This window comes from Condylura cristata, unplaced genomic scaffold, assembly GCF_000260355.1.
Source record: "Condylura cristata isolate star-nosed mole 26May11 unplaced genomic scaffold, ConCri1.0 scaffold00027, whole genome shotgun sequence".
Taxonomy (NCBI): domain Eukaryota; kingdom Metazoa; phylum Chordata; class Mammalia; order Eulipotyphla; family Talpidae; genus Condylura; species Condylura cristata.
Genome location: NW_004567128.1, coordinates 7,565,710 through 7,587,368, shown reverse-complemented (window position 1 = coordinate 7,587,368; position 21,659 = coordinate 7,565,710). Strand labels below are relative to the sequence as shown.

At 49.1% G+C, this 21,659-nt stretch overlaps 1 protein-coding gene across 7 annotated transcripts in view; it reads left to right on the top strand.

Moving 5' to 3' along the window:
• SH3KBP1 (SH3-domain kinase binding protein 1) overlaps positions 1-21,204 on the top strand; it is a 287,724-nt gene extending 266,520 nt beyond the window's left edge. For 6 of the 7 annotated variants that reach the window (XM_012730359.1, XM_012730361.1, XM_012730360.1 and 3 more), the window contains 5 exons: positions 10,909-11,018; positions 11,811-11,939; positions 16,220-16,488; positions 19,121-19,184; positions 20,175-21,204. In XM_012730359.1, coding sequence (XP_012585813.1) covers positions 10,909-11,018; positions 11,811-11,939; positions 16,220-16,488; positions 19,121-19,184; positions 20,175-20,216 — 614 coding nt within the window. In that variant the 3' untranslated portion in view covers positions 20,217-21,204. The remainder of the gene's footprint in view (positions 1-10,908; positions 11,019-11,810; positions 11,940-16,219; positions 16,489-19,120; positions 19,185-20,174) is intronic. The other variant, XM_004689899.2, reaches the window with a different exon arrangement.
• Positions 21,205-21,659: the final 455 nt, after the last annotated feature.

Sequence of the window (21,659 nt, the reverse complement as noted above, 5' to 3'; positions counted from 1 at the left end):
AAAAAAAAAAAAGCCACTGATGGAAAGTCAGATTTTTGTGGCACTTTACTTTTTACCGCAGTCTTTGTCCTTCCCCCAAAGCTGGTGAATGGGAGCACTGCCAACCCTGCCAGAGGTTCCGGTGGCTCTTACCCTTCCCAGGGTGGTAACCAGAACCCTGAGCTTGGCACATTTTCCTTCTCCAATTTGCTCCCTGCACCATTTTGGCTTCCATGCAGTTCTGGATATTAGTGCTTTGTAGTTTTACACGCATATTGAAATTTGCCATTAGGAGCGTGGCTCCGATGCCCTTTGGTCTGAGCGAAGCGCTGCTGAATGAGATGAAGGCCCATCTGTCATGTCGCTGGCAGGAAACGCGCCCGCTACCCCGTTACGCAGCCACTGCAGCAGCCCAGCGCGCGCGGCTTTGCACCTCTTTGGGTCTTGATGCTTTGCCATTTAACCAGGGGCTGGAGTATTTGGATAAAGGGGTCCAGTGCAGCCTCGCAGTGCTCTGCTTCTCCAGACTGAGATTTCTGGACAGTAAAAGTGCTAAGATTGCGTAACGTGTTGTTGTCTCGAGCGCCATTCCTCTAGTTCGTTCTTTCAACCTAGACTAGTTAGTAAGTAGCCCTTTCTGAGGTCCGGTCTAGAGTTTTCTTTGACCTTAGGGTTTATTGATCATATGAAAGTTTAAGCAATTTACAATTATGGACATAATAACAGTTGTGGCAGAACATTTTATAAAGTCTTTGAAAAGTATTCATCTGTTGAAAGCAATATGTATTTTTGAAACCCACTTAATTAAAAAAGAATTTAGGTGATTTTTTCCTCTCATATTCTTACAGAGAAATTTTTTTTTTTTTTAAAAGTAGGATACTTGCCATTGCCATTCTACCTAAGTTTGGTTCCTGCAGCAAACCCTTATGTAGAAGCAGAAAAATCCCACAGACACCAAGGAAGTGGGTGATGTATTAGACACGCCTGAATCCCAGCTCTACAAGTACCAGGACGAGTGAGTCTGAACTCCACTTTCCTCCTCTCTCTGGCACGCTAGCAGTGCCCACCCACCTGGGGAGGGGGTTGGAGCTGAGTTTAGACTTGATGAAGAGAAGTGACTGACAGCAAGTGGGCGCTTTCTCAGGGGAGCTGGGATGGCTGCTGGAGGGACGCACCCCGCACCCCCGTGCCTCTGTGGCCCGGAATGATGGGGCACATTCCTGAGAAATACACAGCTTCCTCCTGCTGTGCGCCAGAGCTGCTTGGTGTCACTGTTGTGGTAGGGCTTGTAGATCAGGCCTGTCGTGTGCCTCATGACTCTTCTTTCTGACCAGTAACTGCTGTGATTAGAAACGAGGAAGGTTCTTGAATACATAAATCAGCTGAGATTTCAGTAACTGCATCCAAAATCTTTGTATAAACCACCTGTCCAATTGGAATTTTATTCTAAAGAACTTCTTCCCACCCCCCAATTACAAAAGGGGGAGATAGTCACTTAAAACACACACACACACAGAGGAAGTTAGAAAGTGTTCTTGTATCTTAGCCTCTCCCAGCCATAATCACGGTTTGCTGTTGTATACACTTCTGGATTCTGTGGTGGGGTGAATGGATGGGTTTGTTGTGTGTGATGTTGTTACACATACGATTCTGGTCCACAATTACTTGGGAGACTAAATAATGTCAGTTTGACATCATTCCGCACCTTTTCCTTTAAAGGGATGGCAGCCTGTTGTGTGCTTCAGCCACAGCCAGTGTGCTCAGGGCAGCTGAGGGACAGTGGTCTGCGGACTGGGCAGACTGCCCCGCGTGGGGGTGGGAGGGGCACGCACTCTTCCTAGGCCATGGACTCCCTCATCTTCTTAGGTCCTTTTTGTCCAACTCATCTCCTTCCCCATTTCCTTCTCCCACAAGAGCAAAGCCAAGCACTTGACAGCTCCCAGGTGCAAATTAAGCCACAGTTCTCAGATTGGTGTTGGAGTTGACAAACTGAGTGGCTCTATCACTGGGCCCAGAATCCATTTACAAGTCAGTTGGGTTCTAATTCTTCCAGCAAGATTGAGAGAGAGCCTGCTGAGTGGTCCGTGGATAGATTGGTAAGAACAGACCTTGTTGCTAGACCAGTATCTGATTTTCAGTATACAGCTCGAAAGGACTTCCAAGAATGGGATGACAGTGTGATAAGAAAATTCTTTCCATTCCCATATCTTCTGCTCATGTAAACAAAGTTTCCTGGCACTTAGATCTACACAAAGGAAAATAAGAATAGAAGTGATACTAAACCACGCCTTCTGGTACTGGTAGTCACTCACGTGCATATGACGTGCTTTGGGGGAAAAGTCCAATAAATGTCTACTTTTTATGTTTTACAAAGTAGTAAAATGTGTGATAGGATATATATATGTTTGATCATTTGTATAATGATAATAACAATAATAATGCTTGTGATAACTCAATCCAGGAAAAATTGTCTTACACAGAGGCTTTTGATTTCAGGAAATAAAAGAGCATAAATTTCAATTTATATGCATGTTTGTATAGCAGGAAAAGGTGATAATTTAGAAAGGGATCAGATTAAGGAAAACATAAAGCTACTTTTTATTAGAATAAAGTTGAGTAGTGGAAATGTGATAGAAATATGAAATCCAAGAGGGAAAGAAATGATACAGAATTTCCAACTGTCAATGAAAATCTTACTCGTGATTTTTAATTTTTTTTTTTACATTTTCTCTTGTACTAGCCATTCTTTGGGGTTTCTGCTCCTCATTCCCAAGCTAATCCCCACTGCTGCCTTGAGAAGAGAGACTCACATGGGACTCAGTTGTCCTTATGGTTTTTTAAAGTGAGTGGTGGTGGAGGCCCAATATATACTGAAAACATTCAAGAGTAATATAATAGCTACATTTCAAAACATCAACACTTAGAATCTAACAGAAATCATAGCCTTTGTGGCTAAAACTTATGTAAAATTTTAGAAGCAGCTTCAGATGCAAGCGGGGTTACATATAGCTTCAAAATTATTTTACGAGGTACATTGGCACAATGTCCTGAAGGCCCCTGGCCTCATACACATACCATTTACTTAAATACTTGCTTAATTTCTAGAAGTAGAGTATCTGAAAGGGGCTGTGCCAACTTACATTCCTGCGATTAGTAGTGTAACTGCAGTCACGCGTGGCTTACTGACAGAGCTACTGCTCAGAAGTGTGTCGTAGGCAGTTTTGTCATTGTGCAAAACCAGAGTGTAATTACACATCCAGATGAGGCCGCCCACTCCACCGAGGCTCTGACATAACCTGTTGCGACCATCTAGCCTGTGACCCATGGTTGACTGAAACACATTAAGTGACACGTGGCTGTATTATTTACAATAAATGCATGATTTATTTACTCATGCTTCATTGCAGACTTGGGCCAGTAGTTTTTAAAGGAATGCGGACATGAAAAGTTACTTTTTGCCACTCAACACTGATTTTTTTTTAAAAGATTTACTTATTTATGCATACAGCACTGGGGTCCAGGCCAGAGGTGTGGTGGGTGAGAGGATTCACCAGAGACAGAGTGGGAACAGGCAGATCTACTGAAATCCACTGCTGAGGTGAGCAGTGGGTGGGTCAGGAGCAGTCTGGTGCCATGTGGGTCACCTCCCTGGCTGGGGATCCAACTCGTGCTGCAGTGGCTTTGGAGATCTTCATAATGTGGTGCTTTAATCTGTTGCGCCACCAGGGAGAGCCCAACACTGATTTTTTAATAGATCTGTGTGAGGCATTTTATATACCTCACAGAATTGTGGGTTTGGTTCAACACCACTGCAGTAAAGTGAATATTACAATAAAGTGAGTCACAGAAAACTTTCGGTTTCCCAGTGTACATAAAACTTGTGCTTGTACTACTACTGTCTGTTAAGTGTGCTATAGCGTTATGTCTAGAAAGACAATGTACCTACCTTAATTCACTGTGACCAGAGACACACAGTGAGTGCATGCCCAGAGACTGTTTGCTGCAGAGGTCACCACCAACCTTCAGTTTTTTTCGAAAAACACCTGCAAAGTGATATTAAGTGAGGTACAATAAAGCTGGGAATGCCTCACCCTGTTTACCATGGCAGTTTTGTTCATCGTTAGTACCCCCACCCCATTCCTAGCACAGAACCTGGCTCATTGTGCTCAGTAACTGTGCACTGAGTGAATGGACTAGCCACTGCCATGATGAAGGATCATGATGGAGATCTTTGCTGCCACCACATGTGACTAAATTTAATTTGATTTTAAATGCCCCCTCTTCGCCATATTCCCTGGGCTCAGCAGCCACATGCAGCCGGTGGCTACTACGCTGGATAGCACAGATGTAGCAGGTCTCCCTGTCGGGCAAGTTGCATCGGACAGCGCTAATTTAGAATGACTGGATATTCTCCGAACCACTGCAATGCCTGGCATTCAGTAGGTACGTAATAACTTTTGAGTAACTGAATGCGTAAATAAGTGCTGTGTCTCCCTTATTCTTTAGGCAGGTTTCCACAAAAACATTACTTTGTACTGAGTAGCCAAGCATTCTACCTTCCTTGCCTAATAACTTACATTTCTTGCCAGAGTTTCCCTTAAAGAAGCCAGCCCCTTTTTCTGACCATTTAAAAATATATTTGAGTAAAATAGGACAAAGCCAGTTTGAGACCAGAGCAGAGTGGTTTCTTGACAAGAGAGGTTTATGTTTCCTCCTATCGTTCCTTGTTCTTGAGATGGAATAGGTCTTAAAATTCGCCGTCAGTTGAATGAAATGTAAGGTTAAATGTCCCCGCCATCTGTCCGGTGCTCTGTGGTGGAAAGAATGAATGAATCTGAATGTGGGCCCGGCCACTTTCCAGTGATGACCTTCAGCAAATTGACCCTCCATCTCTCCCTTTACCAACTGGAGCAGCTTGGGGTTTGGTCAGGGCGACATGAGTGTGTGTGAAACATGAGGGAGTGCTGTGACTGAAAAGAAGCTCCAAATTGTTTACTTTCAGTGCTTTGTGTCTTGCAAACTTCACACCTGAATTATAAATGAAAACACAGCAGCTCACCTGCTTCTCCTTACACATTTTGGGGGGCTTAGTTTCCTGCAGAATTTCATAGTGCAGCAATTCGGTTGGTGACTCAACTAACACAGGTGTTCTTGGCCCTCGCACTCTGTGCAGACTTGCCACCTCAGTGATTCACATGCAGGTTAAGATGTCTTCCTTCAGCCCAAAATTCTGATAGTTCAGATAATTCTCTCACTTTTTCTCTGGTAGAAAAACTGAAGCCTGGAGAGGCTGTCTGTTAATATATTCAAGAATCATTTGCTGAATCCTCACCAGCCAAGAATGATTTTAGGTCTCAGAAAAGCAGAGATAAATGCCCTGGCTTCTTCCCTGGTTTGCGAGGGAGACAGATAAGTCAAGGAATATCCAATCTCCAGGTACTAAATGCTGCGTTTGAGGTGGTGGGTGATTAGGGGATCATGCAAGCCAAGTTTTAGGATGCAGTCTGCTGCTTGGAAGAGGTCTACTTCTGAGCCAAATCTTGATGGCCCCAAGGAGGAGAGGCGGAGGTGAGGGAAGAAGTCTCCCAAGTTGCAGAGACCGAAGCAGGCGCTGGCTGTGCTGCAGGGCACTGGGGTTTCATGGGAACTGGGAAGGACTTCAGGCAGGGAAGGGGCCTGGTCTGGTCAGCACTGTCTACATCTCCCTCCGGTAGCAGCATGCCAAGTGGCATGGGGCTCGGTGTGAAAAATCTACTACAGCAGGTCCAGGCAAGAAGTTTCCGCAGCCTTCGTGATCCTCAGCAGGGGCGTGGGGGAGAAGGGGCAGCTTCCGGAGACGCTGGTGAGCAGTGACATTCCCAGGCTTCCCCTGAAGGAGACTTCCGGTCTACCGCCAGTCTAGGGCTCTTTGTTATTTAAGTTCAGAAACTCGAGCCGAGCAGCTGAGCATCTCAGGCTTGACTTTATCCTCTGTTTCCAGCAGATGCTTTAGTGACCTGTGATTCCCCACCTCCCCCCCATGGAAAATGAGGCTACATGTTCTAGTTGAATGAAATAGGGTGTGACTGCAGTTCTTGGAAAAGGGACAACAGCATGTGGCGCAGAGTCCAAAGCCTTTCCAAGCCGACGTGTCCCCCGGGAATTACCCCCGCACATCTGCAGAGGGCCCCTTTCCAAGTTCCCCAAAAGCCAAGAGCCTCTTATCCTTATGAAACTAACTTTTAAGAAATACCAAACATCTGCCAGTTCGATAGTGTTGGCTTGGCTTATGGGCATTAAGATCTTTTTTTATTAAGAGGAAAAATTCCCAGCCAGGCTGAAAACGCATATCAAGTTTCCGCCTGATTCATTTCAAAACCACCATGAAAATTGGGCCATTTTCTTTGCACCACAGTGGGTTAGTCATGGAAATTCTGCCTTAATCGCAGCTCCCAAGGCCACAGTCACGAGAGCATGTGCTGTGCCCCTGGAAATGGGCGACAGGTCGGGATGGCAAAGGCGTGGCACTGCAGGGGCTCGGGCCCCTGCCCAGCAAGCCACGGCGTGTCTTATTTCTTTCTGGATGTTTGGTTTTGTTGCTGCTTTCCAAACTCGAAACTTAAATGTAGCTGAATGTGTGTGAAGGTCAAGGGTGGCCCCGTCTTCCTTCTAGTGGCCAAGAAGAGACAGAATACTTAGTGCTGGCCCCGGCTCCCAGGCTTCGAGTGTTCAAGTCATCTAAATACCAACTTCGGGGCCTCCCTAGTGGTGCAAGGGGTTAAAGTGCAGCACTGTGAAGTGATCCACAGCCACAGCAGCACGAGTTCAATCCCCAGCCAGGGAGCTGACCACATGGCTCAGCAGACTTCTCCTGACCCACCCACTGCTCCGCTCAGCACTATGTATCAACCAGTCTGCCTGTTCTGCTCCCCACTCTGTCTCTGGTGAATCCTTTCTGCCCCCCACACCTCTCGCTCACACTCCAGCTCTTGTATGCATAAACACATAAATCTTTAAAAAAAAAATAAATACCAGCCTCAGCCAGTGAACGCAAGGGCCTGCCATGCTTTTCACCAGGGCCTGGAACCTTCCTCCCTGCAGCTACTGCCACACATCTGCAAGCTACACGCCTTGAGATTGTTCATCCATGGGCCTGTGGGTGTGTGTGCTGTTCTGTCACACCCAAGATGTTAAGCACATTCTCGCCAGGGTCCTGCTGGACTTTGACAGCTCAGAGATGAATTCCTGCGCTCCTGTGGTTCTCAGCCTGCACAGGGAGGGACTCCTGCCTTGGAATGTGCTTCAGAGTGTGACTGATTCCCAGCCCACACCTTGGCAAGCCCTCGGTGCCCAGGGAGACTTAATTCTTTCAGTGGGCCTGGGGATAGGCTGGAGTCCTGCCAGCAATCGGGCCCAGCTTTGCCGGGTGTGAACTTTGTCTGTTCCCGCACATCAGTGGATGTGCTGTGTCCATCCCAAGTGGGGGTCTGAGGCCATCCCACCTGCTCCCCGCATCCTTCCCACCCACCTTGCGTTCTGGGCCCCCTGGCCAGCATCCTTCCTACACCTGCCCCGGCCTTGCTGACCTGTCACTAATCACAGTGTCTGATGAGCTGTTCACGGCCTACCTCGCCCCACTTGCCCCCATGGAGGCCCCAAGCTACTGACGAGGCTTCCTCCTGGCATTTCTCCCAGACTGCCTACTCACTGGGCCCTGGAACACCCCGTCGATTACCTGGCAGCCCTAGTCTCTTCCCTCCCCCCACCTCAGCTTCCTATAGAGCAGTACTTGTAAAGTGGGTGGGTGTGTGTGTGCGCGCACGCTCACTCACTCACTCCTGTCCCCTGGGGAGACTCAAAACCTGCTCAGCCCAGGCTGTACCCCAGATGCTTTCAGTAAATCTCCAGGATGGGATCCCTAAATGAGTTTTTTTTTAATCCTCCAGGGGATTCCATTGCGCAGCCAAGGTGGATAACCAGGATCAATTAACCTTAAATTGGTCCTTAATCTCTTTGCCCTCCTTGGGTTTTGCCTCTGGAGCGGTTTAAGTTGTTGCGCAAAGCCAAGATGTCAGGCCCCCATGGCCGCTGGGAGGACCAGCAGGCCAGGCCTCCACCCCACTCCATCGGGCCTTAGCACCCACCCCTCTTGCCTCCCCTGGCCTCCTGCTGGGCCTCTGCTCCTGGGCAGCTCAGTTTCCCTCCTCTGCCCCCAACCAGGGCCTCCTGCCCTCCACAGCTGCCCGCAGCGACCTCCACCCTGTCCCTATTTCCCTTCTTTCAAGGCCCTTTTGGGGAGCTCCACAGAGAATCTCCTAAACTCACTGTATGTAGAGTTTGTGCAGAGCTTGTCTATAGTAGTAAAAAATCCAAGGGGGAATGATTTGGAAGTTAATAATATGACAATAAATCATAGGGCTACCAGGTAATCGACGGGGTGTTCCAGGGCCCAGTGAGTAGGCAGTCTGGGAGAGATGCCAGGATTGGGGTACAATCAAAATATTAATGAAGAATTTTTAGAGTCATACCTTGTAAAGTGAAATCAGCAGAATTGAATACTACAGCGTGTGAACTACACTATCTTTTTATGGAAGCAAATATACCAAAATGCTAATAGGAGTTGTTTTTGGTGTGCTGAGATTATAGTTGACCTTTTATAATTGATGATTTTGAGGTTGCTTTTTAAAAATTATACACTGAGCATGTATCCTATAATTAGAGAAAAAAAGTTTAAAAACATGAATTCAGGGGATGTTAGCGTCAGAGGATGGCTTTTGGCATCAACCCAAGTGCGTAATAGGGAATTTCAATTTCAGGCAACACGAACTTGGTACAGGTGAGTCCTGGGGCGGGTTTCGCGTGGGACCCTTTTCAGAAAAAAAAAATTCTCTTAAAGGGAAAGTCCCCGAGACGGTCAGCCCAGTGAGCCAAGTGTGGAGTAGCCCACGTAGCGGTGGGGTCTTGGCCTCGCCGGGCACAAGGGCTTCCCTGAGCCCCACCGAGCCAGCTGGCAAAGGGGAGCCCTTAGGAGTCTCAGCTGGTGCTGGGTGCTGATGGCTACCTCAGCCTGGCTGCTACTTTCCTTTGCGCTGTCTCTGCAGGTACTTAACCTTTGGTTCTACTTGCTTTGTTCTGATAATGTGAGCTCACTGAGTAATTATTCATCCAGCAGGTGCTAGAATAAAGTCACTTAATATAATCCTAGGTGTAATGTTAATGGCTCCTGACCAGTGCCTTGTGCTTGGCTTAGCACATTCCAATAAAGGAAATAGAGGGCAGGAAACACCTGCATGTTCATCACTAGAATAAAGCTGTCACTCAGCCAGGCTGCTTAGTTATGACTATCAGCAAGCAAGCGCTCCTCAAAATAAGGGGGGAGAAAAAAACAAAGAACGTTATCTTTTCTGTCTTGAACCAGCATATTTCGTTACAGCGGTTAGGTTGCTTTCAGTTGCAAAAAAAGACTATCTAGTTAAAGGAGGTTGAAATAGTGGGGCTTACTCAGTTACTAGCTGAGAACTTTGGGCGCTAGAGCATCCCAGGGTTGGTGGGTGACTCATCGGGCTGTCAGTCCTCAGGCTCTTCCATCTTCCTGTCCTGCCCTCCTCCAGGTCTCCAGCACTGACAATGCCTCCCCTTCTGTTCGTAAGGTGGCTGCCACTGCCCCAGGCATCCCACACTCGACAGCCTCCCAGGCAGGAGAGGAGAGGCGGCAGCAGTGCAGCCTCCTCTCACTACCAGAGGGCAGTTCTTTCTCCCAGCGGCTCTCAGTAGACTTCCCTGCGTTGCTGTGACCCATGTTGAGCCGTTCGGCTAGCTCCAGACCAATCACTGGTGAAGACGAGCAGGACCGCGGTCCCTGACTTTGACAGGACATGGTTCAGCCCAGGACCTGGGCCCCTCCTGAGTCAAACTGGGGCTCTAGTAGAAGGGAGAATGGGAGCTGGCTTGGGAAGGCAGGGCCTGGTGCGACATATGAGACAGCCTGCTTGTCAGGAGAAGATGACATTGCCCTAGCCACAAGCCATAATGGGTCAGCCGCTCGCTGGCAGCCATTCCTTTGCGTATCACACACAGACCTGCACTGGATTGTAAATTCCCAGAATAAAGCCAGGTAACCCTTAGACCTGATGATTGGCTGAAGAGAGTAGCAACATAAAGGCAGAGGCCTTCCTGCTGGACACGTGCCAGGTGACAGTCTGATTGAATGAGTGTGCGTCTGTCTTTGCCCTCTGTGAGGACGGGCTCACTTCTGCTGGGTTCACCAGTGTCACCTCAGTCTCGTTCTGTGCATGGCACAGAGAAGTTGCTCAACCTTGATGGAGTGAATGAAAGAGCAGATTGATGAGGGAAGAATGTTTCCAGTGAGAGATGCTTCTGGAAGCAGAGTGGTGCCAGACTGCATTCTGTGGAGAAATGGAAGCTTGGTTTCCGTCTCTCAGGAGCTTAGGATTCATGGGGGGTGGAAGCTGGTGGCCAGAATATTGTGCTACAGTCAGAGGAGAAGCTTCCTCTCGTCTTTCAGAATCGAAGACCGGCATCCCCTGCCTGTGTGTGCTGAGCTGTGTGGATATCATGATAACTGTTTTGGGTCCAGACTGCAGGAGTACTTGACCTACCCAAAAACACTCGGGTTTATGGAAGGAAGAAGATTCCTCCTTTTCTTCTCTTTCTGTGACTTTTTAAGATTTATGAATAGAGTCGTGGTTGGGGAAACGTAACACCCTTTCTTTCCTTCTGTGCTAGCTTGTTAAACCGAGGAGGAGGGATGATTTCATTCAGTGGCATCATGTTTCGTGGATAACCAAAGGATGTAAATGGCCTTTGCAAACGATGAAGTGTAATTGAGACAAAAAGATGATTGTCAAATAAAAGAGGTGCTTAGAACATATTGTAAAAATCTTTCCTCCCCTCTTTTTACTCTTAAAAATCTGCTTTACTTTGTTCTAGACCTAGAAGGTTTTGACTCCGTGGTATCTTCTACTGAGAAACTCAGCCACCCAACCACAAGCAGACCAAAGGCCACAGGGAGGCGGCCTCCGTCCCAGTCCCTCACATCTGTAAGTGTCTCCTCCTGGCTTCTCATTTCTCTCCAGCTGGGGGGCGGCAGAGTGTGTCGGCGTTACCCCCAGATGTTAACAAAAGATGCTGCGTTCTGTAAACACACATCTGCAAAGATGGCATCTGGATGCTGACTGTCAGTGGCAAAGAGGGTAAAGATGTAGCAGAAGGTGCCACCTCACACCTCAGTTTGAGCTGCTGTGGGGCTGCAGGGACACTGGTCACTGTTGCACACACCTGCTGGCCCCTTGCCCTGGGCACAGTGTCCTCTTGGACAGGTCGTCTTAGGCACTTCAGTACGAGGCAGGTGTCATGGTCGTGAAAGAGAACCAGGAGGAAATGGAGGAGAGGCAGGTTAAAGGCAGCTGCCTCTCCCTGGTGTGATCCTCCCCACAGGGACGTCAGAGGGGAGGAGTGCCCGGCATGCCACCATTACGGGCAGTACCAAGCTCAGTGCTTGGAACATAGCAGCGCATGTTTACAGAATCGAGAAAGGGAGGCAGGGGAAGTAGGGAGGGAGGGAGGTGGACGACAGATGACATGACCAGCGAAGGTCGGTGGAATAATCTGTAGACAGATCCCTGCTTCAGGAGCTTGCCTCTGAGCCCAGCTCCCACGCCATCTGCAGGGCACAGGCAGCAGCGTGCTTCCTGCCTCACAGGGATTGTGATGAGGAGACAAAAGAAAGTGATGTGCCAGGTGCTTTGGAAAGCGCCACAGCATTGTGTTAGCAGAAGTGTGTCAGCTAAGGTGTCATTCTGACAAAAGCCTTTCCTTTTGGTTTTATCTAGTCTTCCCTTTCAAGTCCTGATATCTTTGACTCCCCAAGTCCTGAAGAAGATAAAGAGGAACACGTTTCTCTTGCACACAGAGGAGTGGACGCATCAAAGAAAACTTCAAAGACTGTTACCATATCCCAAGTGAGTGACCAGCCACGTTGGGGTGTCCCAGTAGCACAGGGTCCCTGCTTTTCGTGGATGCTCTCACCGCACTTACGAGCTAAACTAGGAAAAACATGTTTTGTTTGGACTGCTGAAACAAAGTACCATAGACCAGGAGGATTATAAACAACAGAAATTTATTTCTCACATTTCTGAAGGTTAGCAGCCTGAGACCAGGATACCAGCATGGTCAGGTCCTGCTGAAGGCCCTCTTCAGGGTTTCAGACTTCTCATTGTATCCTCACATGATAGGAGGGGGACAGAAGGCTCCCCAGTGTCTCTTCTCCTAAGGACACTAATCCGATTCGTGAGAGCCCCGCCCTCTAGACCTAATTTCTTCTCAGAGTCCCTACCTCCTCAGACCACCATGCAGTGCAATCTCCACATAGGGATGTTGGGAGGACTCGACAGCTCAGTTCATTGCAACAGGCTGTGCAAGGGATTGCCATTCTTTAGTGACAGTGATTACTTAGGTCATAATGATTCCTGAGGCTTGGTACAAAACCTCCAAAGTCAGTCTGAACCCTTAAGATACAAGTTTAATGTTGATTTTCCCATGTCTCCTGTTGTGATCTCTTCATCCTATCAACCACATATATAAAAAGCTTCCACGCATGTGCGTGCATGCACACACACATACCCACCGCCACTACCAGCACAACGGCCAGAGAACTTACAAGGCCTGTCAATGTCTAGAAAGACTGCATTTTTAAAAACAATTTTTAATGATAGCTTTTTAACATTTTTTTCTTTATATATCTAATTACATTATTGTTCATTTTAAAACAAAGCTTACTTCCCACTCCCCCTCCTCACCCACCCGTCATCACCAACAGGAAGACTACATTAAATGTGTTAAATGCTGTGCCCTCTGCCCACAAATCTTGACTTTTCTGTTTAAAACTGGTAGCATTACAAGCTGTGGTTGGCAGCTTATGAATTTGAATAACAAATGATGGAGTCTCTTAAAGAAAAGGTGATTTTGATTCCTTCGGATTAATGGATAGCCTAAAAACCTTTTCACTTTATTGCCTGCCCAGAGAATGACACAGCTATTTTTCTAAACTTATTTGTGAGAAATAAAGATGACTTTGTTTAGCAACTGTATGGCCCCCAACGGATATCCTGTATAAGTTCTGTTCTTCCTTCCAATGTGAATCAAACTTTTTAAATTCCATTTTCTCTTGCTAGGAGAATCCAGTCAATTGTATTATTTTATATAAATATCAGAACTTCTGTCTAAAGCAAAACACTGAATTATCTTTTTAGCACATCTGAAACAGGAATTAACACGAGGAAATCAAAGATTGTATGAGATGTTTTTGGACAGATTTAAGAATTTACATGTGTAGATTTCTTTAAAACCGTATGATGCAGTGAAAAAAAATACAATCCTATAAAACCTGTCAATTGCAATTATTCATAAAAAAATATGCTTCCTTTATAAAGGGATTCCACTCACAGAAGCTGGATTTAGACCCAGTCTTTCTGGTGTTCATACTCACCCGACGCAGTTGCCCGCTCTCTGACGTCCCTGGGTGTCTCCACAGTGACGCCTACTGGGGAGCAGTGGCTCTTCACGTTTCTGATTTGCATAGTTCTATCCTATTAGACTGTTCTACTTCCCTGGAGTTATCATGTCATGTCATGTTTACTGCTTCTAGAAGTTCCATGGGAACTAATTTGGTCAGGGCATATGGTGGCCTGTTTTCTATGAGGGTTTTTAAAGTACTTTTTAGCAGAAATGTGCCGGGGGAGCAAGTCATGTTGGAGCTGCTAAGAGAAGCATGGATTCAAGAAGTGCCTAAATGTCAAGTCAGTGTGAGGAAGTTGGTGGATTTGGCAAAGCACATAAAGATGCAGGGTGAAAAATGGGGGAACGTATGAACCCCAGAATGGGAAAGAAGCAAAGGCTATACAGACGAAAGAGCATGTGTCTCTCAACTCAGACAACCACAGTCACAGAGCTGGGCCTATGTGGCAGCTGACAGGGGAGGGAGGGACTCAAGGCCCAGTTCTGCCAGTTATTAGCTGTGAGACTCGGGGAATTTCTCAGCCGCTTCCTCAATCTCCTGCTTGGTCGGATGTGTGTGCCAACCACCCGCGTTTCAGTTGTCTAGTTCATGTCCTGCTCAAGGCCCAGGCTCCATAAACGTCATTCCCTCTTTCCTCTTCCTGAAACTCCTAACAAAAAGCGCGGGATGGCGGATTGCTGTCCCTGGCAGCAGAAAATGCTTTTCCTCAATGGTAACTTGGCAGGAGAAGGAGAGCAGAGCGGCTGGGAACGGTGGCCCATCTGCTCCTGGCTCACTCTGCCCAGTCTCTCCCTCCAGCACAGCCTGAAGCCACACTCTGCTCTTCTCTGTGCCAACCAGGCCCCTTCTTGGCTCCTACCCTGGCGCCTGCTGTTGGACAGAGTCCCACAGTGGCTTTGCCAAGCTTCACCACCAGGCTCAGCTCCCGCCTGGCACCCACCCCCTCACCAACCAAAGTCCCGTCTGCTACACGTGCTCTTCGCCACCAGCCTACGGACTCCCTCCCTGGCCATGCTTCCTCCTCTGTGCCCGCACGAGCCTCTTCCCTCCACCCAGCACTGCCCTCCTCCCTGTGCACTCCTGGCCTCCTCATGACACGCCCCAGAGCTCCCTCTTGTCTCCTCTTTCTGTACCGTGGCCCTTGCTGGCTCTCTCCCCTCAGCACATCAGCCGACTCTGAGTCTCCTCCATCTTTGAAAATAAGCATAGCCCTTTCCCCTGGAGCGTTTTGGAGGCTGCTGCTTGAACACACACTTTCTCCTCTCCTTTCTCTTCTTCTTTCCCTGATGTTTTCTCCTCAGCCAGGTTTTTCCACAGAAAGTTCTAAGTTTGTGCACCATACCCCTTACCTCCTGTGCAGGCCCTGGCCTGCCTTGATCAGATTTCTGGCTCCCTTGCTCCACCAAATGGGCACCCCCAGTTTGCATCTCTGCTTCCTTGACCTACTTATCAAACCATATTTTTTCCTCTAGAAATTCCTCCAGGGGACTTCTGTAACCCAGGTCTCTCTCTCTCTTGGTCGCCTTGCTGCCCCTTTGCCCAGAGTACCCCGGTACTCTGTCTCAGTACCCGAGGGCTCTGCCTTTTCCCAGTTGGGAAGCCCCAACTCCCATCATTGCTCCTGTTCATGTCTAGTTCTGTGTCACCCACGCCCATGCTCTGCCCACTAGACAAGCTTCCTCGGCTGTCTCTCAGACTTCTTGAATTACCTGTGTCCAAGCCTGACGTCGTTATCTGGACCTTCAGCCTCTCCTGCCTGTGAAAGCTGCAACCTCAATACCTAATTCCCTGTGACCCTTGACCTGCGCTTCCTCTTCCCCTTCAGCCTTCCAGCACCGTGTCCCCCAGATCACGGGCTGTCTACGCCGTGAAGGCGGCCCCTGCATCTCCTTGTTGAATTAGCCCGCCTTTGCCACTTTTCTCCAAGCTGTCCGCTGTCAGCTCACTTGGCCACGGCCTAAGTCAAGCCCTCACCATTTCTAGCTTTCATTGTATGAAAATCTTCCAGCAATTCTTTCAGCCGCCAGACCCACCATGCTCAGGCCCTTCTGCAGCCAGAGGATCGTCAGCTTGGCATGCTGATTTCTCGGTCCTCTCACAGCCCCTTCTTCTACCTGCCCCATCTCAGCTATCCAACCCTGCCCCTCTCCTACCCCTCTGCTATTCTAGCATTGAGTCACTGCTTCTTGGGAATGTATTTTACTGCGCAGCATGTAGACTTCTGCCTACAGTATTCCTTTCATCTGGAACTTTCTCCCCCAACCGCTCTTTCCCTTTCTGGCTGCCTCAGAACTGGCAGCACCTTCCCTCCTGGGCAGGCTGGTCCCTCATTACCTCTGTGGCTCTGTGCTTATCCCCTTCTAGCACAGACGCCCCCTCCTCCGCAGTGTGCTGGTGACTCCATCTGCCCCCCCCATTGGGTTCTAGGCTCCTCAGGGCCCCAGAAAATGTTTTGCTCACTTGGGAGTTCGCGGAACCAGACACGCGTGGGCTGCTATGCATGGCATTCAGTCTGTCTCAAGAGACGGGCAAATTCAGAGCACCCAGGAAGCCCCTGGGAGGGGTCCTATGCCAGGGAGGTCCTGAGGGCTGGCGCGTGCAAGAATAAGTGAGTGGAGTCTGTGGAAGGAAGCTGGCACAGGGCTGTCGATGGGTGACTGAACAGGGCAGGTCGGCACAGCACGAATCCCTGACCTGAGTCCTGTCTGCCCTCCCTCACCACAGGTGTCCGAAAACAAAGCATCTCTGCCACCCAAGCCGGGGATCATGGCTGCAGGCAGCGGTGGGCCAGTCCCTCTGTCCTCAGTGGCACCATCCCCCCTGTCATCGTCTTTGGGAACAGCTGGACACAGAGCCAACTCCCCGTCTCTGTTCGGCCCGGAAGGAAAACCAAAGATGGAACCGGCCGCCAGCAGCCAGGCAGCCGTGGAGGAGCTACGGACGCAGGTCCGCGAGCTGAGGGGCATCATCGAGGCCATGAAGGACCAGCAGAAGTGAGTGTTGTTGCTGGGCCAGAACCCACGCATGCGTGGCAGTGGGAGGGTGGGCGCCAACCCAGGAGGCATACTTTAGCTCCCGTGTAGCGGTGTAGCACAGGCCGCCTGCGCACAGGGTGTCAGCTGCAAGGGCTGAGCTGCTCGCAGGCAGCTCCAGAGAGTCAGTGTGACCGCCACAGCCCTTCCTGAGCCCAGCAGCCAGCCAGCCCTAGCATCAGGAGAAACGCAGTTTCCTCTGGGAGTTGCATTTCGGGGCTGTGATGCCTAGAAAAGGTGCAGGGAATCTTTAAACCTGGGACTTCACGCTTGGCAAGGGCTCTCACCGTGAGGCGCGGGGGCCTTCTCTGGATTGGCCCCCACACACTGTCCAGTGGTCTAATCCTCAAGGAGCACTAGATGGGGAGCAAGACCTGTCAGCAGAAAGTAAGCAGCATCCGTAAATATTGCCGGATGCCACATGCAGTGTCAAAAATAGAGTCTTAGGAGAGAGGAAGTTATCTACGGAAACTGAGGCTCAGCGTTGAGGACGCTGTTCGGAAAGTCAGGAAACAGCTCAGTGTACTGGTTTTCAGGGAGCAGGGAAGCATTTCAAAGAGATGTGACCTGAGTGGGATTTTGAAAGGTGATTTAAGCTTGCCAAGGGCAGCGCACCTGGCAGAGGGACCTGCAGGGCAGGTTCACCAGCGCATGGACAGCCTGAGGCCGTGACAGTTGGCAGGGCCCGGGACCGACTGTCACACGTGCAGGGAGGACACCTGCGGACGGGGACGCCTGGTCTCTGCTTCCACACAGGGTTGGAGAGCCCTGAAGTATGTTGTAGTAGATTCTTTGGGGAATAACTGTATTAAACCAAGTTCATTCCTTCTCTGAAGAACTGCTCAGTCTTGGCCATATGTCGGGAAGATGGCGAGGACAGTATGTGCAAACATACTTAATCGTGGAGCCCTTTCTCCATAGGGCATTCTAGAATGAGGGTTCCATGGAGCTCACTTGGAGCCTTGTGACACTCGTCAGGTTCTGGTCCACGCAGGCTGGCATGTGAAACTGGACCCCCTGGATCTCCCGCCTACTTGGAGAAGGTCCATCAGACACATGAGCAGAACTAGCAGGTCAGAGCCGGCAGGGACCTGCCAGGCTGCCCCTAACTCCTGGGGGTCCCCAGCTCTGCCTGACTCTGCAAAGTACAGGTTTGGGTGCCCAGAGGCCCGATCCATATCCAGGTAACGTGTGTGCCCCAGGCAGTGACCTCACAGCCCCCTAGACCCGAGCGCTGCTCCTCAACCTCTGATTGGGAACATCGTTGTTGCAGAGTGGCCTGGGCCCAGGCTTCGGGCCTTGGGGTCTCAGAGGTCCCGGGAACTTTGTGCATGTTGGAAGTAACATACACCCATCTCCGAGAGCAGAACTCCGGGGCTTTGGGGCCCACTCCACCCCACGTTCCGAAGCCCAGGCTTAGTTGGCCAGCATTGTCCTTTCCCAGCCAGCATCTTCCTGATCACACTTCACAGTCTCTCTCCACGGTCTGCCTTCGGCAGCTTGACCATCTTGCCAGCATCGCGCCACCCCCAGTCTCTGGCCCCAGCTCTCGGTGTAGCTTTCCTCTGGGCCTTCAGCTCGAGTCTGTGCCGATGCGCCTCGTCCTAGCTGTGCTGGTTCTCAGCCGCCTGCCCCTGCCCTGGCTCTTCATCCGCCCCCGGCGCCTGGCCTCCACATAGCCCCATGCCACGGTGGTGGTGTGTTTTTTTTTCTTACTAGTTCTGCATTAGTGACTTTCTTTCACCACCTTCTGAAACTCACTCCCCCTGCTGGATACTTGAGGTTTGGCCTGCTGTCGTCTTCAGTAGCCTTGCTGTGAGCGTAGTCTCCCTCCTCCCTCTTTCCTAAGCCCAAAGGAGTGTCCACTGAGAGGTGGATGCATAATGTGTGCTTGAGCAAGCGCCGTGACAAATCGCAGCCATTTAACGTCAGGAAATGCAGTGTGTTGGCAGCAACGCGGCCTCCGCCTTGCGTTGGGATGTTTGCAGTGCGCTTAGCCTCGAGCCCTGAGCTGGTGAGATCAGTTTCGGTCCACATCACTACGTAACGCTGGAAAGGGCGCTAGACCGCTGTCCTAACTCACGCCTGCTTTCTCTACAACATGGTCACCATACTGTTGGTTTGGCTATTTTACCGCCACGTTTTTGGCTACGACTGTTTGTAGAATTTTGTTAAGTTAAAACTGAAAATAAAGGAAATAGGTAAATGTAAATACAAATATAAAAATGTCTATGAAAATAATATACATTCATTTAAAAACCAATCATGAAGAGGATCGTTCAAGAGAGAATCTGAGCCTGGATAGCTGGAGTTTAATCATGAGGCAGGTCAGGCCACCTCTCAGGGCCTCAGTTTCCCCAGCTTCTCCTTAAGAGAAGCTTATACTGAGCTAGCTCAGACCTACTATGTGATGGCTACATAGTTGGGAAACCCAGAAACCGTGGGTAGTCATTGTGTCTGCAATATTTCTAAGCAATAAGTCTGCATTTTTTGTGTGAAAGGGTCAGAAGGGTTTGGCAGTGACAGGAGCTCTCTTATCTCCTACTGGGGAAGGCTGGGTTTTTCTTTCACTCCATTGCCATTTGCCTTTCAGACGAGAGATAAAGCAGTTACTGTTGGAGTTAGATGAAGAGAAGAAAATCCGGCTTCGGTTGCAGGTGGGTCCCTGGGGTCTTGCTGCCATGAGAGGCTCTGGTGGGGTGTGGCAGTCAGGGCTTTATTTGGGAAATAAGTGATAGATACTTTTCTGCAGATGTAAACACATTCCCAGTGGCAATTTCCTTAGGAAGGCTCACTGCGCATCTTCTGTTGGAGTCCACAAAGTGTGGAGGAAGGGAGACAATTAGTAAAACGTGCCCTCAGTTGGGTTTCTCATTTGGAATTTACTAGAAACATCTCTTCTGTGGAAAGGTTCCCCCAGGTGCCGGAATCTCTGTATAGTAACTGCCCCAGGGCTTAACCGGGGCAGACCCTGGCCTGCTGGGTTCTGTCATGCAGTCAGTGGGCCACCAAGGCCCACGCCATCCATGCTCAGCCTTGTCTTCATCTCTTTGTGCTCCACGTCAGCTCCGCCAGAACAGCACAGCTCATTCCCCTTCCGGCACTGACCCAGCTCTCAGCCCTTACTAACTGGCAGAGAGCGCGGGTGAGGAGGTTTGCAGATGGCCGAGTAGACTTTCACTGTCATCTGCATGCATGGTGCCCTTGGTAGGAAACAGGACCCATGTCATTTAAAGAAAGGCAGGTGACTGCGCATCATCTTGTTGGGGGTGCTGACAGACGCCCCTTTGGGCCCAGCCGCGGCTGCCTTCCAGCACTGCCAGGTGGTCTAGCGTGTCAGGACAGCTTGCTCTGTTCTCTGCAGGGAAATTGGAATTATTGCTGGTTTTGACAGATTTTGGATAGTGGGCGCCTGAGCGTTAAACCAGCCGCCATTTCCCAGGGCGTCATGTCTGCGTGCCTGTTTTTCAGGCTTTTTCATTTCTGGCAGCAGCATCAACTCTTCCTTCAGATGTCATTTCGCCCATTTCACCTTTAAAGGGTCAAGTTGATGATTTCTTCCAGTCAACCAGGCTGATTATCTTTCAGCTTCCAGTACACCAACCAATTCATTATGATTTTGTTTGGTTCTTGTTTTTCCCTCGTAGATGGAAGTTAATGACATAAAGAAAGCTCTTCAATCAAAATGAATACTTGATCAATGAATTGTCGCATAACTCATCCTGAGTCCAAGACTCAAATTTTCCGCCCCAGCCAAAATAACCTTGTGCCAAAAGATTAAAGGTTTGCCTCAACATGTCCCTGTTTGAAAGATTAGCACAAAAGTCTTGATAGCACAACACAAATTCCATCCAAGAGGAGACTCTTCCCCAAGGTCTAGTCCTGGGTCTGGCACTGGTTGTGACTTAAACAGAGAAAATTGTGCTAAAGGCTTTTCTACCATGAAATCTCACGCGAAATGAAACTCAGGCAGTTTAGTCCATAGTGGTACTATTTTGATGATATTTTCCATTAAAAATGTAATTTCAGATTATTCGTTTACAAGCTTTATAATTTTATGGTTTTTTTAATCGTGTTTTGTCACAGATGCCCCAGTGTTTGTATCTCACACCGTCGGGAGCCAGTGCCCTGTTCTTTTGCTTTAGGGGGAAAGCTGCCTGGCCTTGTGCCCCCCCACCAAGATCCTGTTATGTATGCAACCGAGTCCAGCCCTCCCTCCCCTGCCAGCCAACCCCACCGCCCTAAGATAAATTTTAGCTCATATATGATGGTATATTTACAAACAGAGAAAGAGAAAACCTGGTATTTGCAATGACCTGTGCCTTCTTTTTACCACCCTCTTGATTGGAACTTTTGTGATGCAGCTACCATGATTCAGAACAACAAGAAAACCACATTTTTTTTTTAGCCACTTATCCAAGCCCACTAGAGGCCACTGTCTTCAAAGCTTCTCCTGCCTAGCCAGAGGTACTAAAGAGGAGACAGCTGTGAAGCTGAGCGTGCTCTGTGGTACCAGCTGCGACTTTTAAGTTCTCCTGGTTTTAGGTTGTTCGTGGAACTAGAAAAATGTCACCCCTGCTTGATTTCCATCAGCCAAGTTAAACCCCTGCTTACTGTCCTTTGCACCTTTTGCGTGAACAGAATATGCATTATTGAAGCAAAAATAAATAAAAGTAAAATGCAAATGAAACAAGGGGGGTGTTGTGTTATTTCCCGCACTGGGCTCTCCTGAGTTACTGCTTGGAGTGTGCTCCTCCATGTCATTTGCTGGTTCTCTTGTGCACCTTCCTCAGGGCCGAGACCGGGGGGAGGGGCAGCTCCGATAGAAGCATGGCCATTGGATCTTTCTCGCATTTATGGAATTGCTCCTTCCTCCCCAGGGAAACTGGTGTTTGCTTGTCCGTTTTATCCTCGTAGCAATCGAACAGTTCAGCCTTAGACTGTGTAACTGTTTCCTCGCCCTTAGCTGAAATTAAGGAGCATACTGTATTGCAAGATTGTTTGGGGATTGGGAAGGGGGTGGGGGTGGTCCTTTAATGGTCCCTGAAGAAGTTTTATGTGTTTCTAAAAAGCTGCTTTGTCTGTTTCCTGAGTTTCAGAGTGAAACCACCAACCATTAATAGATTTGCACA